General features: G+C 45.1%; 1 protein-coding gene across 2 annotated transcripts in view; it reads right to left on the reverse strand.

The window, feature by feature from the left end:
* Nucleotides 1-2,576: 2,576 nt before the first annotated feature.
* Nucleotides 2,577-19,349, reverse strand: part of WNT10A (Wnt family member 10A) — a 58,876-nt gene continuing 42,103 nt past the window's right edge. For both annotated transcript variants that reach the window (XM_077273180.1, XM_077273181.1), the window contains exons 3-4: nucleotides 18,281-18,654; nucleotides 2,577-9,929 (exon numbers count right to left, since the gene is read on the reverse strand). In XM_077273180.1, coding sequence (XP_077129295.1) covers nucleotides 9,453-9,929; nucleotides 18,281-18,654 — 851 coding nt within the window. In that variant the 3' untranslated portion in view covers nucleotides 2,577-9,452. The remainder of the gene's footprint in view (nucleotides 9,930-18,280; nucleotides 18,655-19,349) is intronic.

Here is a 19,349-nt window from a genome sequence, read left to right on the forward strand (position 1 = left end):
CCGTCCAGCAGATAGTCTCAGCAATGTTAGACGCGTCTGTCATTGTGATGATCTATAATAATGTCTCACCATTAGCTGCGTGGTCAGAAGTGGATGCTATGGATATCACCAGTGCAGGAGCCCCTCAATCACTAGAGCGGCTGCTCTGCTATGTATGAAGCCAAGGGTATTATAAATGACGGCACATTATCAATAGTGATTTTACCTGGACACTTTATAAAGGAGGCGTGAAAGTCAAATTGCTACAAATTTGCCAAGATGGTGAAGGCTGCATAATAGGTTATGTGCAGTGACGAGCGAGCGTGCTGGGATAAGGTGTTATCTGAGCATGCTCCGGGGCTAACCGAGTAGTGTCTTTAATGTGCTCAAATAATAAGTTCAAGTCCCCGCAGCTGCATGTCTAGGAGCTGCTCGACTGCCGCAACACATGCAGGGATTGTCTATTTGTTAGGACAGCCGCAAGACATGCAGCCACAGAGCATTGAATATATTATTGGAGCAGGCCGCAGATACTCGGTTAGCACCGAGCATGCTCAGATAACACCTTATCCCAGCACGCTCGCTCATGACTAATTAAGTGCAAACATACTGCAGGTTTGAGGAGGCGCACACACAAATAAATGCTGTGAGGTCGAGTGCCAAGATTCCCAGTACTGCGCCCCTGCTAATGGTGAAGCTTCAGGCTCAGTACTGCGCCCCTGCTAATGGTGAAGCTTCAGGCTCAGTACTGCGCCCCTGCTAATGATGAAGCTTCAGGCTCAGTACTGCGCCCCTGCTAATGGTGAAGCTTCAGGCTCAGTACTGCGCCCCTGCTAATGGTGAAGCTTCAGGCTCAGTACTGCGCCCCTGCTAATGGTGAAGCTTCAGGCTCAGTACTGTGCCCCTGCTAATGGTGAAGCTTCAGGCTCAGTACTGCGCCCCTACTAATGGTGAAGCTTCAGGCTCAGTACTGCGCCCCTACTAATGGTGAAGCTTCAGGCTCAGTACTGTGCCCCTGCTAATGGTGAAGCTTCAGGCTCAGTACTGTGCCCCTGCTAATGGTGAAGCTTCAGGCTCAGTACTGCGCCCCTACTAATGGTGAAGCTTCAGGCTCAGTACTGCGCCCCTGCTAATGGTGAAGCTTCAGGCTCAGTACTGTGCCCCTGATAATGGTGAAGCTACAGCTGCACCTGTAAAGTCATCAGGATTTTCACCAGTGGGTAATAATTCAGCACTGGCCGAACAGCAGTCAAAAAATGGATCATTAATCAAAAGGGTTACAGTAGGTTTACTGCAGTTTTTTTTAAAAAAATCACAACAAAAAGTGTAAACATTTTTTGTAATATATTTGGCAAGAAGAAACAAAGTGACCAAAAGGAAATGGGCAGAGTACAAAATGCAACAATGTGCTCAATACCATGCCAAAAGTGACAGAGTACAGGCTTCTGCTGGACATTGTACTTGTCTGTACAGATTGTATTAACCCTATGAAATAAGGGTTGGAAGCTTAAGGCCAGGACTGCACAGCGACGTGTGTCAGTAATTCTCAGACAAGTCACACAACCAAAAACACTTGTTTAATTTTTCTGCAGCTTGTGGTCCTGCGACTGTCACTCTCTGCACGGAGAAATGTTACTCCTTAGATCCCGGTCAGACGCCTCTCACACTTTGCACTGACGAGGGGCAGTAGCCCTGAAACATAGTGTCTGCAAATTGAGGTTTTGGCTTTTACCCCAAGTCATGTGACCAGGCTCGTTAGAGTCCATATTGACTTTTAGGATTGCTACTTACTATAGGTGGCGCTGGAGTTCTAGTCCTCCAGCCTTATTTTTTCCCCTGTAGGGCTGAGCACTTGTCGGCAAATAATTGTCGGCAAATAATTGCTAACTACCTACCTGTGCTGCCCTGCGGCGATCTCGCTCAGCGCAGTCACAGATTGCTCCTTCCGGCCATTTTCCTGCTTCCTGTGACGTCCGGCCGACAGAGCAGTTCCATCTCTTCCATTCTTGTGTCTTGGTGATGGACAGTCGTCTCCCCACTGCGTCTGAAAAGTCTGTGTTGTTACTTACTAGTAAAATCATGGACATCTGAATGAGGCCTATGTCTGCTCTATTCCATTTTATTTACTGGGGGAGACAAGTACACAAGGGTCGAAAATAAGGACACTTCCAAACCAAAGTTTATTTCACAACTTTTCACAAGATAATAATTTACAATATAATAACAGTATAATATATTTCACATAGAACACAATCAGGGTGTATTATATACAATGTATCACATCTCGTCCTCTCTGTAATGTACAGATCGGGATCTGATTGTCCAGTGGTGATTATAACATGTAGCACAGGTACATTGGGGGAAATAAGTATTTGATCCCTTGCTGATTTTGTAAGTTTGCCCACTGACAAAGACATGAACAGTCTATAATTTTAAAGGTAGGTTAATTTTAACATTGAGAGATAGAATATCAAAAATAAAATCCAGAAAATCACATTGTATAAATTGTATACATTTATTTGCATTTTGCAGTGAGAAATAAGTATTTGATCCCCTACCAACCATTAAGGGTATGTGTCCACGTTCAGGAAACGCTGCGTCCAGATGTTACAGCATAGTGGAGGGGATTTTATGAAATCCTGTCTCCACTATGCGTGGTAACACGCACCCGGCGGCCCTGCGATTCCGGACATGCGCGTCTTTTAAGATCGTCCGCAGCGCCGCAAGGTATATCACAGGGCTCTATGTGTGGGGTGCGATGATTCCAGATGTGTGCAATGAACACATCCGGCATCATCGCGTCACAGAAGTGGGCGGGGTTTAGGGCGGAGCGGGTTTGCCGCTCCATCCAAACCGCCGGCCATCCTGAAGGTGGAAACATACCCTTAGAGTTCTGGCACCTAGAGGCCAACTAGACTCTTCTAATCAACTCGTTACCTGCATTAATCACATTTATAAAAGACTCCTGTCCACAGACTCCATTAATCAGTCAGACTCTAACCTCTACAACATGGGCAAGACCAAAGAGCTTTATAAGGATGTCAGGGACAAGAACATAGACCTGCACAAAGCTGGACTGGGCTACAAAGCCATAAGTAAGATGCCGGGTGAGAAGGAGACAACTGTTGGTGCAATAGTAAGAAAATGAAAGAAATACAAAATGACTGTCAGTCGACATCGATCTGGGGCACCATGCAAAATCTCACCTCGTGGGGTATCCTTGATCATGAGGAAGGTGAGAGATCAGCCTAAAACTACACTGAGGGAACTTGTTAATGATCTCAAGGCACCAAGAAAACCATTGGTAACACATTACACCGTAAAGGTTTAAAATCCTGCAGTGCCCGCAAGGTCCCCCTGCTCAAGAAGGCACATGTGCGGCCGTCTGAAGTTTGCCAATGAACACCGGGATGATTCTGTGAGTGACTGGGAGAAGGAGCTGTGGTCAGATGAGACAAAAATTGAGGTCTTTGGCATTAACTCAACTTTCCATGTTTGGAGGAAGAGAAATGCTGCCTACTACCCAAAGAACACCATCCCCACTGTCAAGCATGGAAGGGGAAACATTATGTTTTGTAGTGTTTCTTTGCTAAGGGCACAGGACTACTTCACTGCATCAATGGGAGAATGGATGGAGCCATGTCTTGTTTGCCAGAGCGATCAAATACTTATTTCTCACTGCAAAATGCAAATAAATTTATGTAATTTATAAAATGTGATTTTTTGGATTTTATTTTAGATATTCTATCTCTCAATGTTAATATTAACCTACCCTTAAAATTATAGACTGTTCATGTCTTTGTCAGTGGGCAAACTTACAAAATCAGCAAGGGATCAAATACTTATTTCCCCTACTGTATATTGTTTGTATGTATACAGGAGCTGGGGGGGGGGGGATCTAGGTGATGACAGGACGGGGTTATAATACTCTTGCTCCGGCACATGTGCCCTGGGCAGTGTACTTAGCAAACTTTCACTTTTTTAGACCATGAAATATTCATCCTGGTAATGAGGACATGAATTATTGCGCAGCGTTCCGCTTCCTGCTCTGAAGTCTGTGTCCCGGGGACTTCACTGACACTAATTGTCCTTTAATTCCAGATGGTCAGCACGGGCACATTGGCCTCAGTGGGCACCTCGACGTATAATCTCCCTTTAATGTGCACTTAAATGCAAACTATTGTTCTAAGTTATCAGCCACAGAAAGGTGAACCTGTAGTATTCTCCAATGAGATAACTGTGGAGATCCGATGCCCCCCATGATCACTACTTCATGACACAATTCCCCAGCACTGAGACCCCAAACATGTTCTCATCCATACTGCTATCAGTGGCTTTTGGATACTTAGCTCCCTGTCATCGCTTGCAGTTATTTTCTCGTTTCTTTCCTTCGGCTGCGGTGGATCATGCGGGTGCAGTAAAGACATTCACAACCACTCGTGTCAAACATGTGGTCTGAGATGTTGTCCTCAACAGGTGAAGCTGTCAGGATTTCCTTAGTATTGCGCCAGTTATGGATTTATTGTTAATGCATTGGGAATTGTCAGGGGTTCTCTCACCTGTTAAATCCTAAGGAAACCCTGAAAACATGATCTGTGGAGGAGCCGTGAAGACTGGAGTTTGGGAAACGCCAACTGATGACCAATCTGTGGGATCGGTTGTCAATATTCGATTGGTCAGGGTCAAACAACTGACACCTCCAGCAATTGGCTTTTTTTTTTTTGCAGTGGAGGACAGATGTACGCAGTGTAGTGGGCATTCCTGGGTCCTGCCGCTCAGACTAAATTTACTTCAATAGGAGTCGACCTGCAGTACCTGAGAACAGCCACTACGCAGAGCATGGAGCTGTGGTGCTTCACACTATAGTTCTGGACGCTGCTGGCGCTATATACAGAAAACACTCAGTGGTGGGGTTGCAATGTGTCAGACCCCCCACCAGGCTATTAATATAAAAAATATTGGACAACCCCTTTAAATCTGTGCTTCAACAAATTGTCTGCATCAAAGTTACAAAAGTTTTCTTTATAATTAAGGAAGGTTGACTGTTTGATTCATTGTCATTAAAACTGTTCATTATTAACACTTTATTACAATCCAATAGAAAACCCAACAAATTATTGGTGATAAATGTATGATTGCTAGTGGTCTGGCTGCGTAGACCCCACCAATCCTGAGAATAGATGTCCCAAATCCCCTGTATGAAGGGAGCAGTAATGATCGTGAGTGGTCACATGTACTCACTAAAAAGGAGATTTTAGGACCCCCTGTTCTTGTGATGTGTGGGGTTCTAGCAGTTGGTTCCCCAAGGATCATACAGGGATTTCATGAGCTTTGGACAGGCGATTTATATTGTTTACAGGACAATTCCTTTAATAAGAATAACAGGTGAATTGTATACTGCACTAAACGGCCTATTACCATAAAGTGTTCAGAAACCAAAAATGTGATCAAGTGGGTTTTCCAATTTTATATAAATGAAACATAATTATTCTGCGACTTTTTAATATACTTTGGGATAATTTTTCAGGGTCTCCGCTTGCTGTCATTGAATGAAAGCATTTTTGTTTACTTGCAGAAGATACAAACTTTAAATCAACTGTATGTAAAGCGCTGTGGAATTAATGGCACTATATAGGTGAGTAAAATAAATAAACTGTGGATTTTAAAGATAAATACTTATATTTCTGCTGTGGATTTAGGGTATGTGCACACGCTGGGGATTTTGCTGCGGATCCGTAGCGGATTTGATGCTGCGGATCCGCAGCAGTTTTCCCAAAGTTTACAGTACCATGTAAACCTATGGGAAAAAAACCCGCTGTGCACATGCTGCGGAAACATCCGCGTGGAGACGCAGCAGATTATTTTCCGCAGCATGTCAATTCTTTCTGCGGATTCCGCAGCGGTTTCCAACATGCACCAATAGGAAAGTGCAGTTGAAAACCCGCAGAGGAATCCGCAGAAGAAACCGCGATGAAATCCGCAGTGAAAACCGCAGTGGTTTTGCACTGCGGATTTTCAAAATCCGCTGCGGAAAAATCCGCAGCAGAATCCGCAACGTCTGCACATACCCTCACAGTGTGACGTACCAAGGATCTGCACGTGGATGGACTGGAAGGAGGACGCCCCTTGTGAAGGAGAATACCTGCTAAAATCTGCCTGAAATGTCTGCCATGTAAATTTACCTGGACACTTCTCACAGCCAGGGCTTTTCTAGAATTGTATCCAACCTGAACAATCCCCTGTGAGATTTGCCCTTCACTGATACATTGTAGCAAACTATCAGAATGGTTGGAAAATGTGTGTTGTGGCTCATAATAAATTGTCTAGAATCCCAACATTTGTAGCAAACAAGTATTAGATCTGTATTCAGCCTCTGAATGGAAACAGCAATGTTCGCTTTCACTGACAGCAAGCAGAGAGCTTGAACATGGCGAGGAATTAAACAAAAAAGTTAAATCGAATTTTGTAGAAATTTTCAATCTCTATTTGTATAAACCTGAAGGCGGGTGTCCGTGTGTCAATCAATTTTTGTGTGTGCAATTTTAACACAAAAATTGCACCACAAAATTCTTAAAAAATGACGGGGTGAATCTAAGAAACTAATATTGACTCCACGTCAGACAGTTGTCTGCACTGCTATAAGCCTGAGATGATAACGCAGAGACCACCGCCGGAGGCTAGGCAAGTCGTGACTTTCCAATTCGGACTACAAGTCTCAGCACGCCCCTCGCTGAACAACAGCTGGGAAGTCACATGCTATCCGGTAGAATAAATAAAACCGTCACCTATAGACAAACATTATTCTGCGGAAGTATTCGTGGTATGTGGCTCAGACGATGTGTCATCGCGGCCTTCAGGACGATGCTAGAATGTATCCAGGAGTCCGCGGGGGATTCTAGCAGGTGTGAAGGTTTTTATTTAATCTCAGGTTTACATGTAATGAGCTCGAAGTATCCGCAGAACGTTCTAGCTGTCAGCCGGAATAATTGTTTATTAGAGCGTATGCGCCAGGTGATGGCTGCCGCGGTTAACCCTTTCTTACGCTCTCTGCTAATGGATCTATCACTTTGGGTCCCTAGTAATGGGGGTCCGGGTGTCAAAACCACAATGCAGAACCTATGCGATGCTGGATTTGTATGAAACTAATAAAACACGGCTGCTTTCCTACAGAAACAGCGCCACTCTTGTCCATAGGTTGTTTTTGGTATTGCAGCTTTAGTAAATAAGGATGAGCTGCAATAGCAGATTCTTCAATGTGTTTCGAAAAGAAAGCAGCCATATTTTTCAAGTTTTACACAATCCCTTTAATATAAATCCTTAAAGGGGTTTTCTGCTCCAATTTTTTTTTTAAATTACCATAGAGTAAGGATGTATATAAAAGAAACAAGCCAAGCTTAACACCAAAACCTCAGAATCTGACCCCCACTCCGATCCACAAAACCAGAACGGAGGCCATCCGTCCCACCGGTGACCTGACTTCTGAGTGCACTGTGTGGTCCGGTGGCTGCGGATCAGGATGTCATCACTTCTGGTGGAGACAGGCGGACCAGCAGTGCTGGAGCGGGGCCTAAGTCCTGCAGAAAGTAAGGCTTGTTTCTTTCTTTTATCCCTGCACTACGGTGACTTAAAAACATTTGGTTTTCACACTTCCGACATTCACGCTCCAAGTACAGACCGTGGGTCTCCTGGCGTGAACTCGACAGCCTCATATATGTCTGTAAAGTGGTTAAGTTCCGCAGCAAATCTGCACCTTTCCCACAATAAGCCTGTGGTGGCATTTACAGAAATGCCTGTGGATGTGGAGTTTTCTCTTTGGAAATTCAAAGCTCTTGTAGAAACGTTCATGCGTGCAAATTTTCTGCTGCAGATCTGAAGCAAATCAGCATCTGTCACAGCTCCCAGGTATTAATGCTGCAGGGAGAGCTGCACACAGCAGCAAAGGAGCTGAGCTAAACACCGGGTACTAAACTGGTAACCAACAGGACCTTAGACATGTGACAGAGTGGGGGCGGTCAGGGGGTGGACCCAGACACCAGGGAAAAGAGAAGGGATAAACACTACAGAGTTACCAAACAAGCAAAGATCGGAACCAGGAGATCACGAGGTACCAAAAGGGAGAGATGGGATTGTCAGAAGCAAAGCCAGAGGTCAGAAATCCAGAATAGCAAACAGAGTAACGCACGGAGAGCAAGATAAACACAATGCAAACCGAACACACACTCCAGGGATCAAGCACACATACTAAAGCAGAAAGTATAGCTGACAGAGAAACCCAGCTAGGAGTGAGTATAAATACCCCTCCCGTCTTGAAAGAGAGGCCAACAACATTAACCCTGAGAGAACAGGACATTAACCATGTCCTAATCATGACACATCAAAATCTCTGACAAACTCCACATGTTACATGTGGCTTTGTCTCTGACTTTGATGGTGATTTGCTGTGGATTTCGTTTTTTTGTGCTTTAAAAATCTGTAGAATAAATTGTATTTTCAAATTGTGGTAAAATCTCAAGCACTTTGCTGCTGCTGTAAAATATTGCAGATTTATCTAAACAAGGCCAGAGAGGAAATCAGCATTGTATCTGCCCAGGAGCATGTCCTCCCCCAGCTTTCCCAGGATCCTGCATGACCAATCCCCCTAGTTTTCCAATGACATATTCATACCTCAAATTTCACATTATTGGTGATAATCCGCCTGGATTCCCAGGAATAGATGTAACTAAACACAGCTGAAAACTACTGTCTCCTTCAGTAACAGATTACTAATTAAAAAGAAGAAAAAACCCTATTTGAAATCATCTTTTTGAGATATGAACATTGTGTAATTTCCTTGTTATTCCTCCTGGAAATGCAGGAATAAATTGGCCATTGGACAATTCCATAAATCTCGTCTATATAGTCTGACACTTATCGATGATTGGACAGTATCCAAATTTGCGGGGCGTCGCCCTACTAATTACCAAATAGCCATTTATTTAATTATTTCCAGGAGGGATAACACAGGAACAGCACAATGCAGAATTTTTAAGAAAAGAGGCTCCAGTATTGTCATTCATGGAGAATGCCGGCATTGTTTAAAACGGGAGGGGATTGGTTCCATTTAAGTCTTTGGTCAGATTAAGGGTTCGTGCCCTTTATACAAGTTGTATTGATCCATAATACGGCGTCCATGAAGTGTTTTGGGTCCCACTTTACCTCTGTTATCCATATGTATCCAGCAGAAAAACTGCTGATATATGGAAGTATTCATAGTGTGCCTTGTGACGTGTGGAGGCACCATATGGCATTGCATGTTACGGACCTGTGCCGCCATACAGTATCGTTGCACACGTCTCTGCCATGAGAACTCAAGCAATGATGGATCCATTCACACACATTGATGATCTAGGCAGTAATCCCGTCATGGTGGAGTATGGCCTGTCCGTCCTGCTCGGGTGGTTTTCGGCACACAGTGGCGGTGTGATATTTCGTCTCTACTTGCAGACGCTCACCCACTCCGTGATCTGACACTCCTCGCACACCACATAACAGCACCAGTGGAATTTGCAGTTACACCTCTCGCTGCGCGTTTGCCGCAGGATGTTGTGGCCACGGCCGCAGCACAGGCTCTCGCAGTTGTCCATTCCCGGGCTGGTTTTGTTGCATATCCGCCCCTGCGTCCCCGCTGAGTCCAAATGGAGCTCCTGCTCGCAAAAATCCGGGGACTTCTCAAAATAGACCAAGTCTGTGATCCCGGCCCGTCTCCTGTATGGAGCGTGAGTCTGGTCCAGCTGACCCAGCTGTCCGTTATTCCGGTTGTGAGGCCGGATCAGGGTGGCTAATGCAAACCTCTCCTTCAAGAGAGAGCCAATCATCCGAAATTCAGGGGTCACCTGCCAGCAGGTCTTCAGCTGGCAGCTGCCGGAGGTGCCGTGACACTTACACTTCCTCTTCATGTTCTCCATCACCACCTGGAAAATGAGCACAAGATATCAGTTACACGAAATCCTAGAATTCTGCACTGTCCACGCCGGGTACCACGAAGCTAAGACCCCACAAACACCTTCTACTTCTCACAGCTGGGGGTTTGTTACAATTGTATCCAGTCTAGAAAATGGTCTGGGAGCCAAACACATCAAAGCGCAAACCTCCCTCCTGCTGCCCTGATAGATACAATGTATCAGTCTATTGTTCAGACTTCTGCTGAAAGAGATGTTCTGCGCCGGATACAATTGTAGCAAACGCTCAGCTGTGAACAATGAATGTTCTATGAGGATCAGAATGCATTTTACACTGAGATTCTTTACGACTCTTTTGCTGTTTTCATCCGTTCAAGCCTCCGTTCTCCTGGGTTTCTCTCTTGCCGCAGAGTCAAAGCAAGATGAGCGCACAGTTCAGACGAGTGGCGCCACTATGCCGAACTGTCAGTCTCTGTAACTGCACCGCCTCCAGCAAGCAGGAAGCTGGGGCCTGGGATCAGTGTGCACTCAGATGTAGCCAGAGAAAGCCCCTTTAAGGGATATAGAAACCTTAAGAGACTTTTTTTTTTACTTAAATACATTTATTTTGGATTAACAATCGTTTTTGCAATTCAAATGTTTGCACCTTTTGACTTTTACAAGCTCTTTGTTTCACTGTACATTGTTAGCTGAGAATCTGTCCCAGAGCTTGTTCTGATAGGAGAGATTATAAAATAGCGAAAGTTGAGCTGAACTTTAATGTAGTCACAAATCATTGGAGACTGAGGTCAGAAAAAGAGTTTCAAGCGATAACCAGAATCAAAGAATGCAGATTTTTATTGAAAACCAAGTTCAAAAGTTCGTTTTGGCCCAAAATTCATGCATTTAAAGGGAAGCTGTCAGTCACTGCCCCTGTGCAATGCTAGATAGGGCAGTGTAAAATGCTATGGAAGACACCATTCGCACTGTCCACTGTGCCATTATTTGGGTTTTATTGAGGAGAGAATTAGGCTTGTCAGTGAAGTGCAACCATACTTCCACCCATGCACTTGCAGTCCGCGGCTCCTCCATGCTGCTCCCTGCAGCACCTCTGTCTCTGCTGTCAATCAAGAAGTGGAGACGGCGCTGGTGGGAAGAGGCCGAGAGGAGCGGAGGACTGCAAGTGCACCCATACTCCCGCCACTACCAGTCTAATTTGCATATCATTAAAATCTGAATTTCAGCTAATTAGATGGTGCAGGAAAAGCAAGTGGAGATCTTGAAAGTGATAAGGAGCCAAAACAGATTTCAAAGAAAGTTGAGGAGCTTTATTACTCCACGACCAGGGGCTTCAATCACTGTAAACTAGAAAGCCCCTTGAAGCCAGATCCTGTTGCAGCTTTTCAGGGGTTAACAATATTTTTATTTTTTTTTGCTACGACTGTCAATATGAGACTTGGTGAATAAAAGGAAGGCTTAAAGATTTATGGAAACAAGCCTGGAGCAAATTGGTATGAAAGCTTAAAGCTCTCCTGACAAGTTGTTTTCTGAAAAGTGGTACTCGCCCCGCAGGTGACGGCGGGGGTCACAGGTAGGGCAGGCAGCCGAGGGGTTAAGGGTCAGACTGGAGTTATGCTGCGAGTCGCTCGCTCTGGGGCACGGCGAGCGTCTGGTGTCACGTACGTGTCATATGACAATGGATGCAGCGCCAGGAATGGTGTCCGCCATGTTGGTCCTACTCTTAAAGGGGAGGTGTTGCCTACATCTTTATACTATAGTATTCTGAGACACAGTCTGTCATTTTCTGGTTGTAGACTTTATTCTATTTTCTGTACATGATTTTACTGGCGGCCATCTTTCCTGAACTTCTGTTAGCAGCAGATATATGGATCAAAGAAAACAGCAGGAAAAAACTTATAGAAGAAAGTGCTGTGGGCATGCTCTGTAACCTGTGCTGAGGTCATTGTGCAGGAGGAGGAGGAGGAGAGCTGTGACATCACCTATTGTGAATGGCGAGTTCTGTGTTACAGTTGTGCTCAAAAGTTTACATACCCCGGCAGAATTTTTGCTTTTTTGGCCTTTTTTCAGAGAATATGAATGATAACACCAAAACTTTTCCTCCACTCATGGTTAGTGGTTGGGTGAAGCCATTTATTGTCAGACTACTGTGTTTTCTCTTTTTAAATCATAATGACAACCCAAAACATCCAAATGACCCTGATCAAAAGTTCACATTTTTTAATACCGTGTATTGCCCCCGCTAACATCAGTGACATCTTGAAGTCTTTTGTGGTAGTTGTGGATGAGGTTCTATATTTTCTCAGATGGTAAAGCTGCCCACTGTTCTTGGCATAAAGCCTCCAGTTCCTGTAAATTCCTGGCCTGTCTACCATGAACTGTGTGCTTGAGATCTTCCCAGAGTAGTTCAATGATATTGAGGTCAGGAGACTGAGATGGCGACTCCAGAACCTTCACTTTGTTCTGCTGTAGCCAATGACAGGTCGACTTGGCCTTGTGTTTTGGATCATTGTCATGTTGGAACGTCCAACTACGTCTCATGCGCAGTTTCCGGGCTGATGAGTGCAAATTTGCCTCCAGCATTTGCTGATAACGTGCTGCATTCATCTTTCCTTCAACTTTGACTGAGTTTCCTGTGTCTCTGTAGCTCAAACATCCCCAAAACATCAGCGATCCACCTCCATGCTTTACAGTAGGAATGGTGTTCTTTTCATCATCGGCCTTGTTGACCTCTCTTCAAGTGTAATGTTTACGGTTGTGGCCAAAAAGATAAATTTTGGTCTCATCACTCCAAATTACCTTGTTCCAGAAGTTTTGAGGCTTGTCTCTGTGCTGTTTTGCATATTGTAGGTGAGATACTTTGTGGCATTTGTGCAGTAATGGCTTTCTTCTGGCGACTCGACCATGCAGCCCACTTTACTTCAAGTGCCTCCTTATTGTGCATCTTAAAACAGCCACACCGCTAGTTTTCAGAGAGTTCTGTATTTCAGCTGATGTTATTTGTGGGTTTTTCTTTGCATCCCAAACAATTTTCCTGGCAGGTGTGCATGACATTTTTGTTGGTTTACCTGACCGTGGTTTTGTTTTTACAGAGCCCCTGATTTTCCATTTGTTAATCACAGTTTGAACGCTGCTGACTGGCATTATCAATTCCTTGGATATCTTTTTGTATCCTTTTCCTGTTTTATACAGTTCAACTACCTTTTCGCGTAGATCCGTTGACAATTCTTTTGCTTTCCCCATGACTCACAATCCAGAAATGTCAGTGGCTGGATGAAAGATGCAAGAGTCTGTCTGGATCCCATAAACTCACTCAGCTTTTATGCACACACTGATTACAAGCAAACAGGTCACAGGTGAGGATATTACCTTTAGTAGCCACTCAAACCCATTTGTGTCAACTTCTGTGCATGTTATCAGGCCAAAACCACCAGGGATGTGAACTTTTGATCAGGGTCATTTGGATGTTTTGGGTTGTCATTATGATTTAAAAAGAGAAAACACAGTAATTTGTCAATAAATGGCTTCACCCAACCACTAACCATGAGTGGAGAAAAAGTTTTGGTGTTATTCATATTCTCTGAAAAAAAAGCCAAGAAAGCAAAAATTCTACCGGGGTATGTAAACTTTTGAGCACAACTGTATATACTGTATATAGAGGTGTTATCAGTCATTGTACAGGAGGAGGTGAGCTGTGACATCACCTATTGTGAATGGTGTGAATGGTGGATCCTGTGTTATCTACTGTATATAGAGGTGTTATCAGTCATTGTACAGAAAGGAGGAGGAGGTGAGCTGTGACATCACCTATGTTTATGGTGGATCCTGTGTTATTCACTGTATATAGAGGTTTTATCAGTCATTATACAGGAGGATGTGAGCTGTGACATCACCTATTGTGAATGGTGGATCCTGTGTTATCTACTGTATATAGAGGTGTTATCAGTCATTGTACAGGAGGAGGAGGTGAGCTGTGACATCACCTATTGTGAATGGTGGATCCGGTGTTATCTACTGTATATAGAGGTGTTATCAGTCATTGCACAGGAGGAGGAGGTGAGCTGTGACATCACCTATTGTGAATGGTGGATCCTGTGTTATCTACTGTATATAGAGGTGTTATCAGTCATTGTACAGAAGGAGGAGGTGAGCTGTGACATCACCTATTGTGAATGGTGGATCCTGTGTTATCTACTGTATATAGAGGTGTTATCAGTCATTGTACAGAAGGAGGAGGTGAGCTGTGACATCACCTATTGTGAATGGTGGATCCTGTGTTATCTACTGTATATAGAGGTTATCAGTCATTGTACAGGAGGAGGAGGTGAGCTGTGACATCCCCTATTGTGAATGGTGGATCCTGTGTTATCTACTGTATATAGAGGTATTTCTATATAGAAGCGCCACTGATTTATTTTAACTATTTAGCGCCAGCTGTAGTTCGAAAGAACACAATGAACTGCTATGTCTTGGCAAGCAGCTGTCACTTTAATAGTTAAAGGGGTTATCCCATAAATAAAAGATGGCTAGATACAGTTATGAAAAATAGCCCACATTGTCCTCCCTTTGTCCCATGTGTCTGGGCAGCTTACATTTCATAACTTTAGCCGCCTCAATCTCCTGATCCTTCGGGGATCACCCTCCGGTACTATCTGTGCTTCCTCGGTGGTGACCGCTCTCTGCACAGACGCCCACTTCCCGTGGATCCGTCCTGCGCTCATTGTTCGCCCTGGTTACATAGCAGTGGTCACACTGGTCATTTCGTGGAGCTGATTACGAGATCAGAGAACATCGCACAATGTCGTTCAGCTGTTTGGAACTTTGGGACATCTTGGAATCTCCGGAATCTCTTTTGGCCTTGACGTCTCATCTGTACATGATGGGGACATCTTCCTGATTATTGCTTTGACTATACTTAAAGGCTATGGCCATCTTGACAACGCATTATATTTGTTTCTCTTACTGTTACAGCTCCAGTGCAGGTCTATGTGTATCCATGGTAACAGACAACAAACACACCCTGTTGTGTAGTCGGATGCTCCTTCCTTCTGTCCTCTACGTCTGACAAACATTTGGTACATTAGCGATAAGTAGGAGGAAGATGACAGTGAATATGGCTGTAGGATCAGATTGCCACCAGGGAGACACATAGGTCTGCACAGGAGCTGCGTACAGCGATGGTAGGAAAGCTTTAATGAAGGCTGTTTTCAACACTACTTTATTTGTAATCTCGGCTGCAATGGAACAATTAAAGGTGTAAATCTTTCCCGCTGACATGTCGCAATAGTAGCACGCTGAACACCTCAAGCTCAGATTCTGCTCGCGGGACGGTTAGAAATATCAACAGTTCTGGGAAGATTTGCCAAAAATTTCTCAATTTTTATCCAGAAGGGACTGATTTTATTTTTCTCCAAAAACAGCGCCTCTCTGGTCCGTGGGCTGGGTCAGGTATTTCAGCAAACTATCCACAGAAATCATTGCAGTACCCGATACAGTCCATAATCAAAAGTGGCGCTGTCTCTGGAAAGAAAAACCGAACCTTGGGTGTAATCGTGGACAGCCCCGTTCTCGCAGGCACTTGAGGATGGAGAGGACCGTGGCACCATGTCTTTAAGACATTATGGGATGAAGCCGTTGTCTGAGACCGTACTGAGGCCTGTGGTTAGACATCAGCACTGTCTACATAAGTGGTGTCCAGGGAGGGTCCGGGTACTGAACGGCCCCTCTCCCTGCCTGGGGTTCCCCACATCTCCCGACTCCACCACATATTTAAAGCCAGGTCAGGAAGATTTGCATGGAGCAGAGTCATGAACCCTGACCGCTCCATCACCGGCTGCTGACCCCCTCCGGTACCCGCTGCAACTGGAGCCAGCGCTGATTGCCGTAGTTTAACCCCTTACAAGCCTTGGTCGATAGCCACTTTAGACTCCATGGTTGTTATCTGGGTTTATCACTGTCATTAGACCCCTGTGAAGCTTTTGTAGTAAGAGGGTCCATGGGTTTTGGGGGGGCCCAATGTGAACCTTTGATATGGGGCCCCGGATATCCATGTACAGGCCTGCTGCCCATTGCATTGTGAAGGGTTTTGTTAGTGGGTCTCCTGAGTCTGACAGGTTTTGTTGAGGATGGGGCGAGTTATCACTAGTCCCTTACCCCAGTGGTCCGCCTGTGAGCCAGTCTGTTCCTCCATTACTGTCTCTTGTCCTAATGATTGTGATCTATAATGCTGCCTCTATCAAATTTCCAAGAATTGCTACTTACAGGTTGTGTCCTGCTTAGTTGTCCATTCTTCCAGTGCATCTAAGATACAAAGGTAGCAAAAAGAGCAACTTCAGTTTATGCCTGAAGTCCTGTGCAGCCCAATGCGTCTCCATGGTGACAGACTACAGTGAACCCTGTGTAGTCGGACCCTACAGCCATGTTTTCTGTCCTCCTATTTATAAGGCCATGTTCACACGACTGTATTTTTGGACTCAGTGTTGTCCGTAGTAAAAACAGACATCACACGGACCGATGTTGTTCCACTGGGCCGTTCACATGAGTGTTTTCCACACTATACAGTAGTCTCTTCCGTCCAGATGAAAAACTTTGGTTTTTTTGGATGGACCTCTGATCATTTTTTATACGCTCGTGTGCACTTTTCCTAATACGGACAGAAATGCTGCGGATCCTGGAGAATCCTCTGTGGATTACACTGAAAGTCGAGCTGTGAGTTTCCCTGCATGGACAATGGCATGTTGTGTGGATTTCAGGATCCACTGCAATTTCTGGTGTGGATTTTCTCTGCAAATTTCACCTCTTCCAATGTAGAAAGGTGAAATCCACATTGAAATCTGCTGCAAACACTGAAAATCCTCAGCGTACAGAGATCACTCGGAATAAATGTATATATACGGGTCAGACTATGCAGGGTGTTTGATCATCTGGAACCATTGATGCACATAGCTCTGCATAGTTGCTGTGTACACAAAACCTATTATTTTTCTGTAAAAGTTGTATACATTTTTTTATTTGAGATGCTTTGGAACAATAAATATACTTTAGTTGTGAAAGTTGCATGTCCTGTATGAACCTGCCAGTGGATCCAGGTAAATCCGGGTGAAAAAGCCAATCTGGAACTGGTGGATAAGCTTCACCACGGGGGTCTTGGCCGCCATGTGGACACTGCTGCCCTGCTGCTGCCATGTGGACACCCGGCCCACAGCTCCCGGCCCTCATTGTATGAATGGAGCAGTCTCCACTAAGGTCTGCGAGCTCGGTGACACGTGATGACATCATTACATGGACAGCATGATGTCATCCCCTCACTGGCACTGGGCCTCCATGCTGGGGGGCTTTGTACTGACTGTGGCCCCTATGACTTTGCTGCTGGTCGCACCACTATGCACCTGTGTGAGAACATTTGGGATGCTTTTATGTTCCCTCCAGCTTCTCGGCATGGCCCCATTGTGCGGCGGTAATGCTGGGTCGATCACAGCTGGGATTTTTTACCAGGAACTTGTACAGGTGATTTGTGTCATTATAGAAGATGATCATTAACATCAAACACAGCGAAGAGAACAAGAGAGGAGCCAAGATCAGAGGCGAATACTCCCCACCCAATGCCGGGGCCCAGGACCGCTACCAAGATGACAGGAGGGGATAATCTGCGGAGCGGCGCAGCCTCAGAAGGGTCTGGATCTGAGAGATGCCGTATCCACACACACAACACACTGCAGCTCCAGGTACAAGCAGCACCGTCTGCTCCGAGGCTGGGGAGAGGATCCCAGAACACTACAACTCCCAGCATCACCAAATATGATCGCAAAACAAATCTAGAATACTCTATACATGGAGCACTACAACTCCCAGCATCACCAAATATGATTACAATACAATTCTAGTATACTCTATTCATGGAGCACTACAACTCCCAGCATCACTGACCGCTGAACATGGTCACAATGCAATTCTATTTACACTTTCCGTAGAATACTACAACCGCTAACCTGATCCGACCACAGGACACGATAGTAATATAATTGTGTTTTACTCTCTATACAGTAATTCCATGACGTTTATTCACAGGGATCAGAGTTCCTCTTCATATTGATGATTTTAGTTTTCTGTAGCCACCACTAGAGGGAGCTCACTACATACTCAATAATAAAGCTGCATGCAGTGAGCTCCCCCTAGTGGTGGCAGTGGGCAGTCAGAATGTTAAAACTTCTCTAAACAGCAGCTCAGTTCTTGTTATATTATAAGAATAACTGCACAATCTAAAATGACCTGGATCTACGAGATTTACTTTAAGAATGCGATTAGACGTGTATGATCAAAGGAAGGTCTACCTGCCATCCAATCAGCAGGTACCTCAGGTAACTCACCTGCCGGCCCACCCTGTTGTTGTGCAGCCTCATCCGGGCATGAATATCCCTGTACAACTCCCGAGAATCCAAGAACTCCCTGGAGAAGCGTTCTCCGTACTCCACATCCGGACTGCATCCGCCCCACTCCCAGGAGTCCTGGGGCCCGGGTGCCTCCGCCGGGATGTTCTCCATGACCCCATGTACCATGCCCTTCCCCCGGTTCATGGCTTCCATCTGAAGTCTGTGGAGTTTAGCTCTGAAGGCTTCCTCGTCTCCTCTCCTCTTCTCATCGCAGCCGCACGATTTCAGCTTACCCATGGAGCAAGCATTGGAGACGGCGTGCACCACTCCGGCTGCCGCAATGGCGTAAGCATAGGCGCTTTCTCTGAAGCCTGGAGAAGAAAGAGGGACAAGTGTAAACTGGACGCAATATTAGCAGAGCGCTGCGACGTATCAAATCCGCACGGACGGGCTGCCGAAATACATAGGAATATTTCTATTCACTGCCAGCAAGCAGAGAAATTGAAAATGGCGAGGAACTGAAACAGCCACATCTAAGAGCTGCTATCAGAAGCCACTTGTTATTAAAGGGCTAGTCCCTTCTACATTAAAGGCAACTCACTGTGTGCATGAGGTTTCAGCTACCAGCGTCTTAGATCCTCTGAGAGTATAGGATTAATATTACTGAAATTATACATGCCGATTCACTTTCACAACATTTGCTGAATGAATTTCGACCCTACAATATACATTTATCAGTCGCTGGTCCTGCTGAAATTAGAGGGGTGTGAATGCACCTTTAAGGTTGTGTATGGAAGCCTTAAAGGGGTTTTGTGGCTTTAAAAAAAACCTGTCCCTTGTTTGTTTTCAATAAAACATTCTGATCTTCACTCGCCCTTGTCCAGCCCAATTCTAAGTTCTGTAATTGCCTGCAGCGCTGATGGCCCATCCACAGGGCTGCACCCGATCACTAAGCTCAGCGCTGGACCCAGGGAGGGTGATTAAAGCACAGTCTGTTTTTTTAACAGAAACTACACAAAACGCCTTTAACTGCTGACTTTCGACTAACCTCTGCACTAATCCGTAC

The sequence above is a fragment of the Ranitomeya variabilis genome, chromosome 7 (genome assembly GCF_051348905.1).
Source record: "Ranitomeya variabilis isolate aRanVar5 chromosome 7, aRanVar5.hap1, whole genome shotgun sequence".
NCBI classification, from domain to species: Eukaryota; Metazoa; Chordata; class Amphibia; order Anura; family Dendrobatidae; genus Ranitomeya; species Ranitomeya variabilis.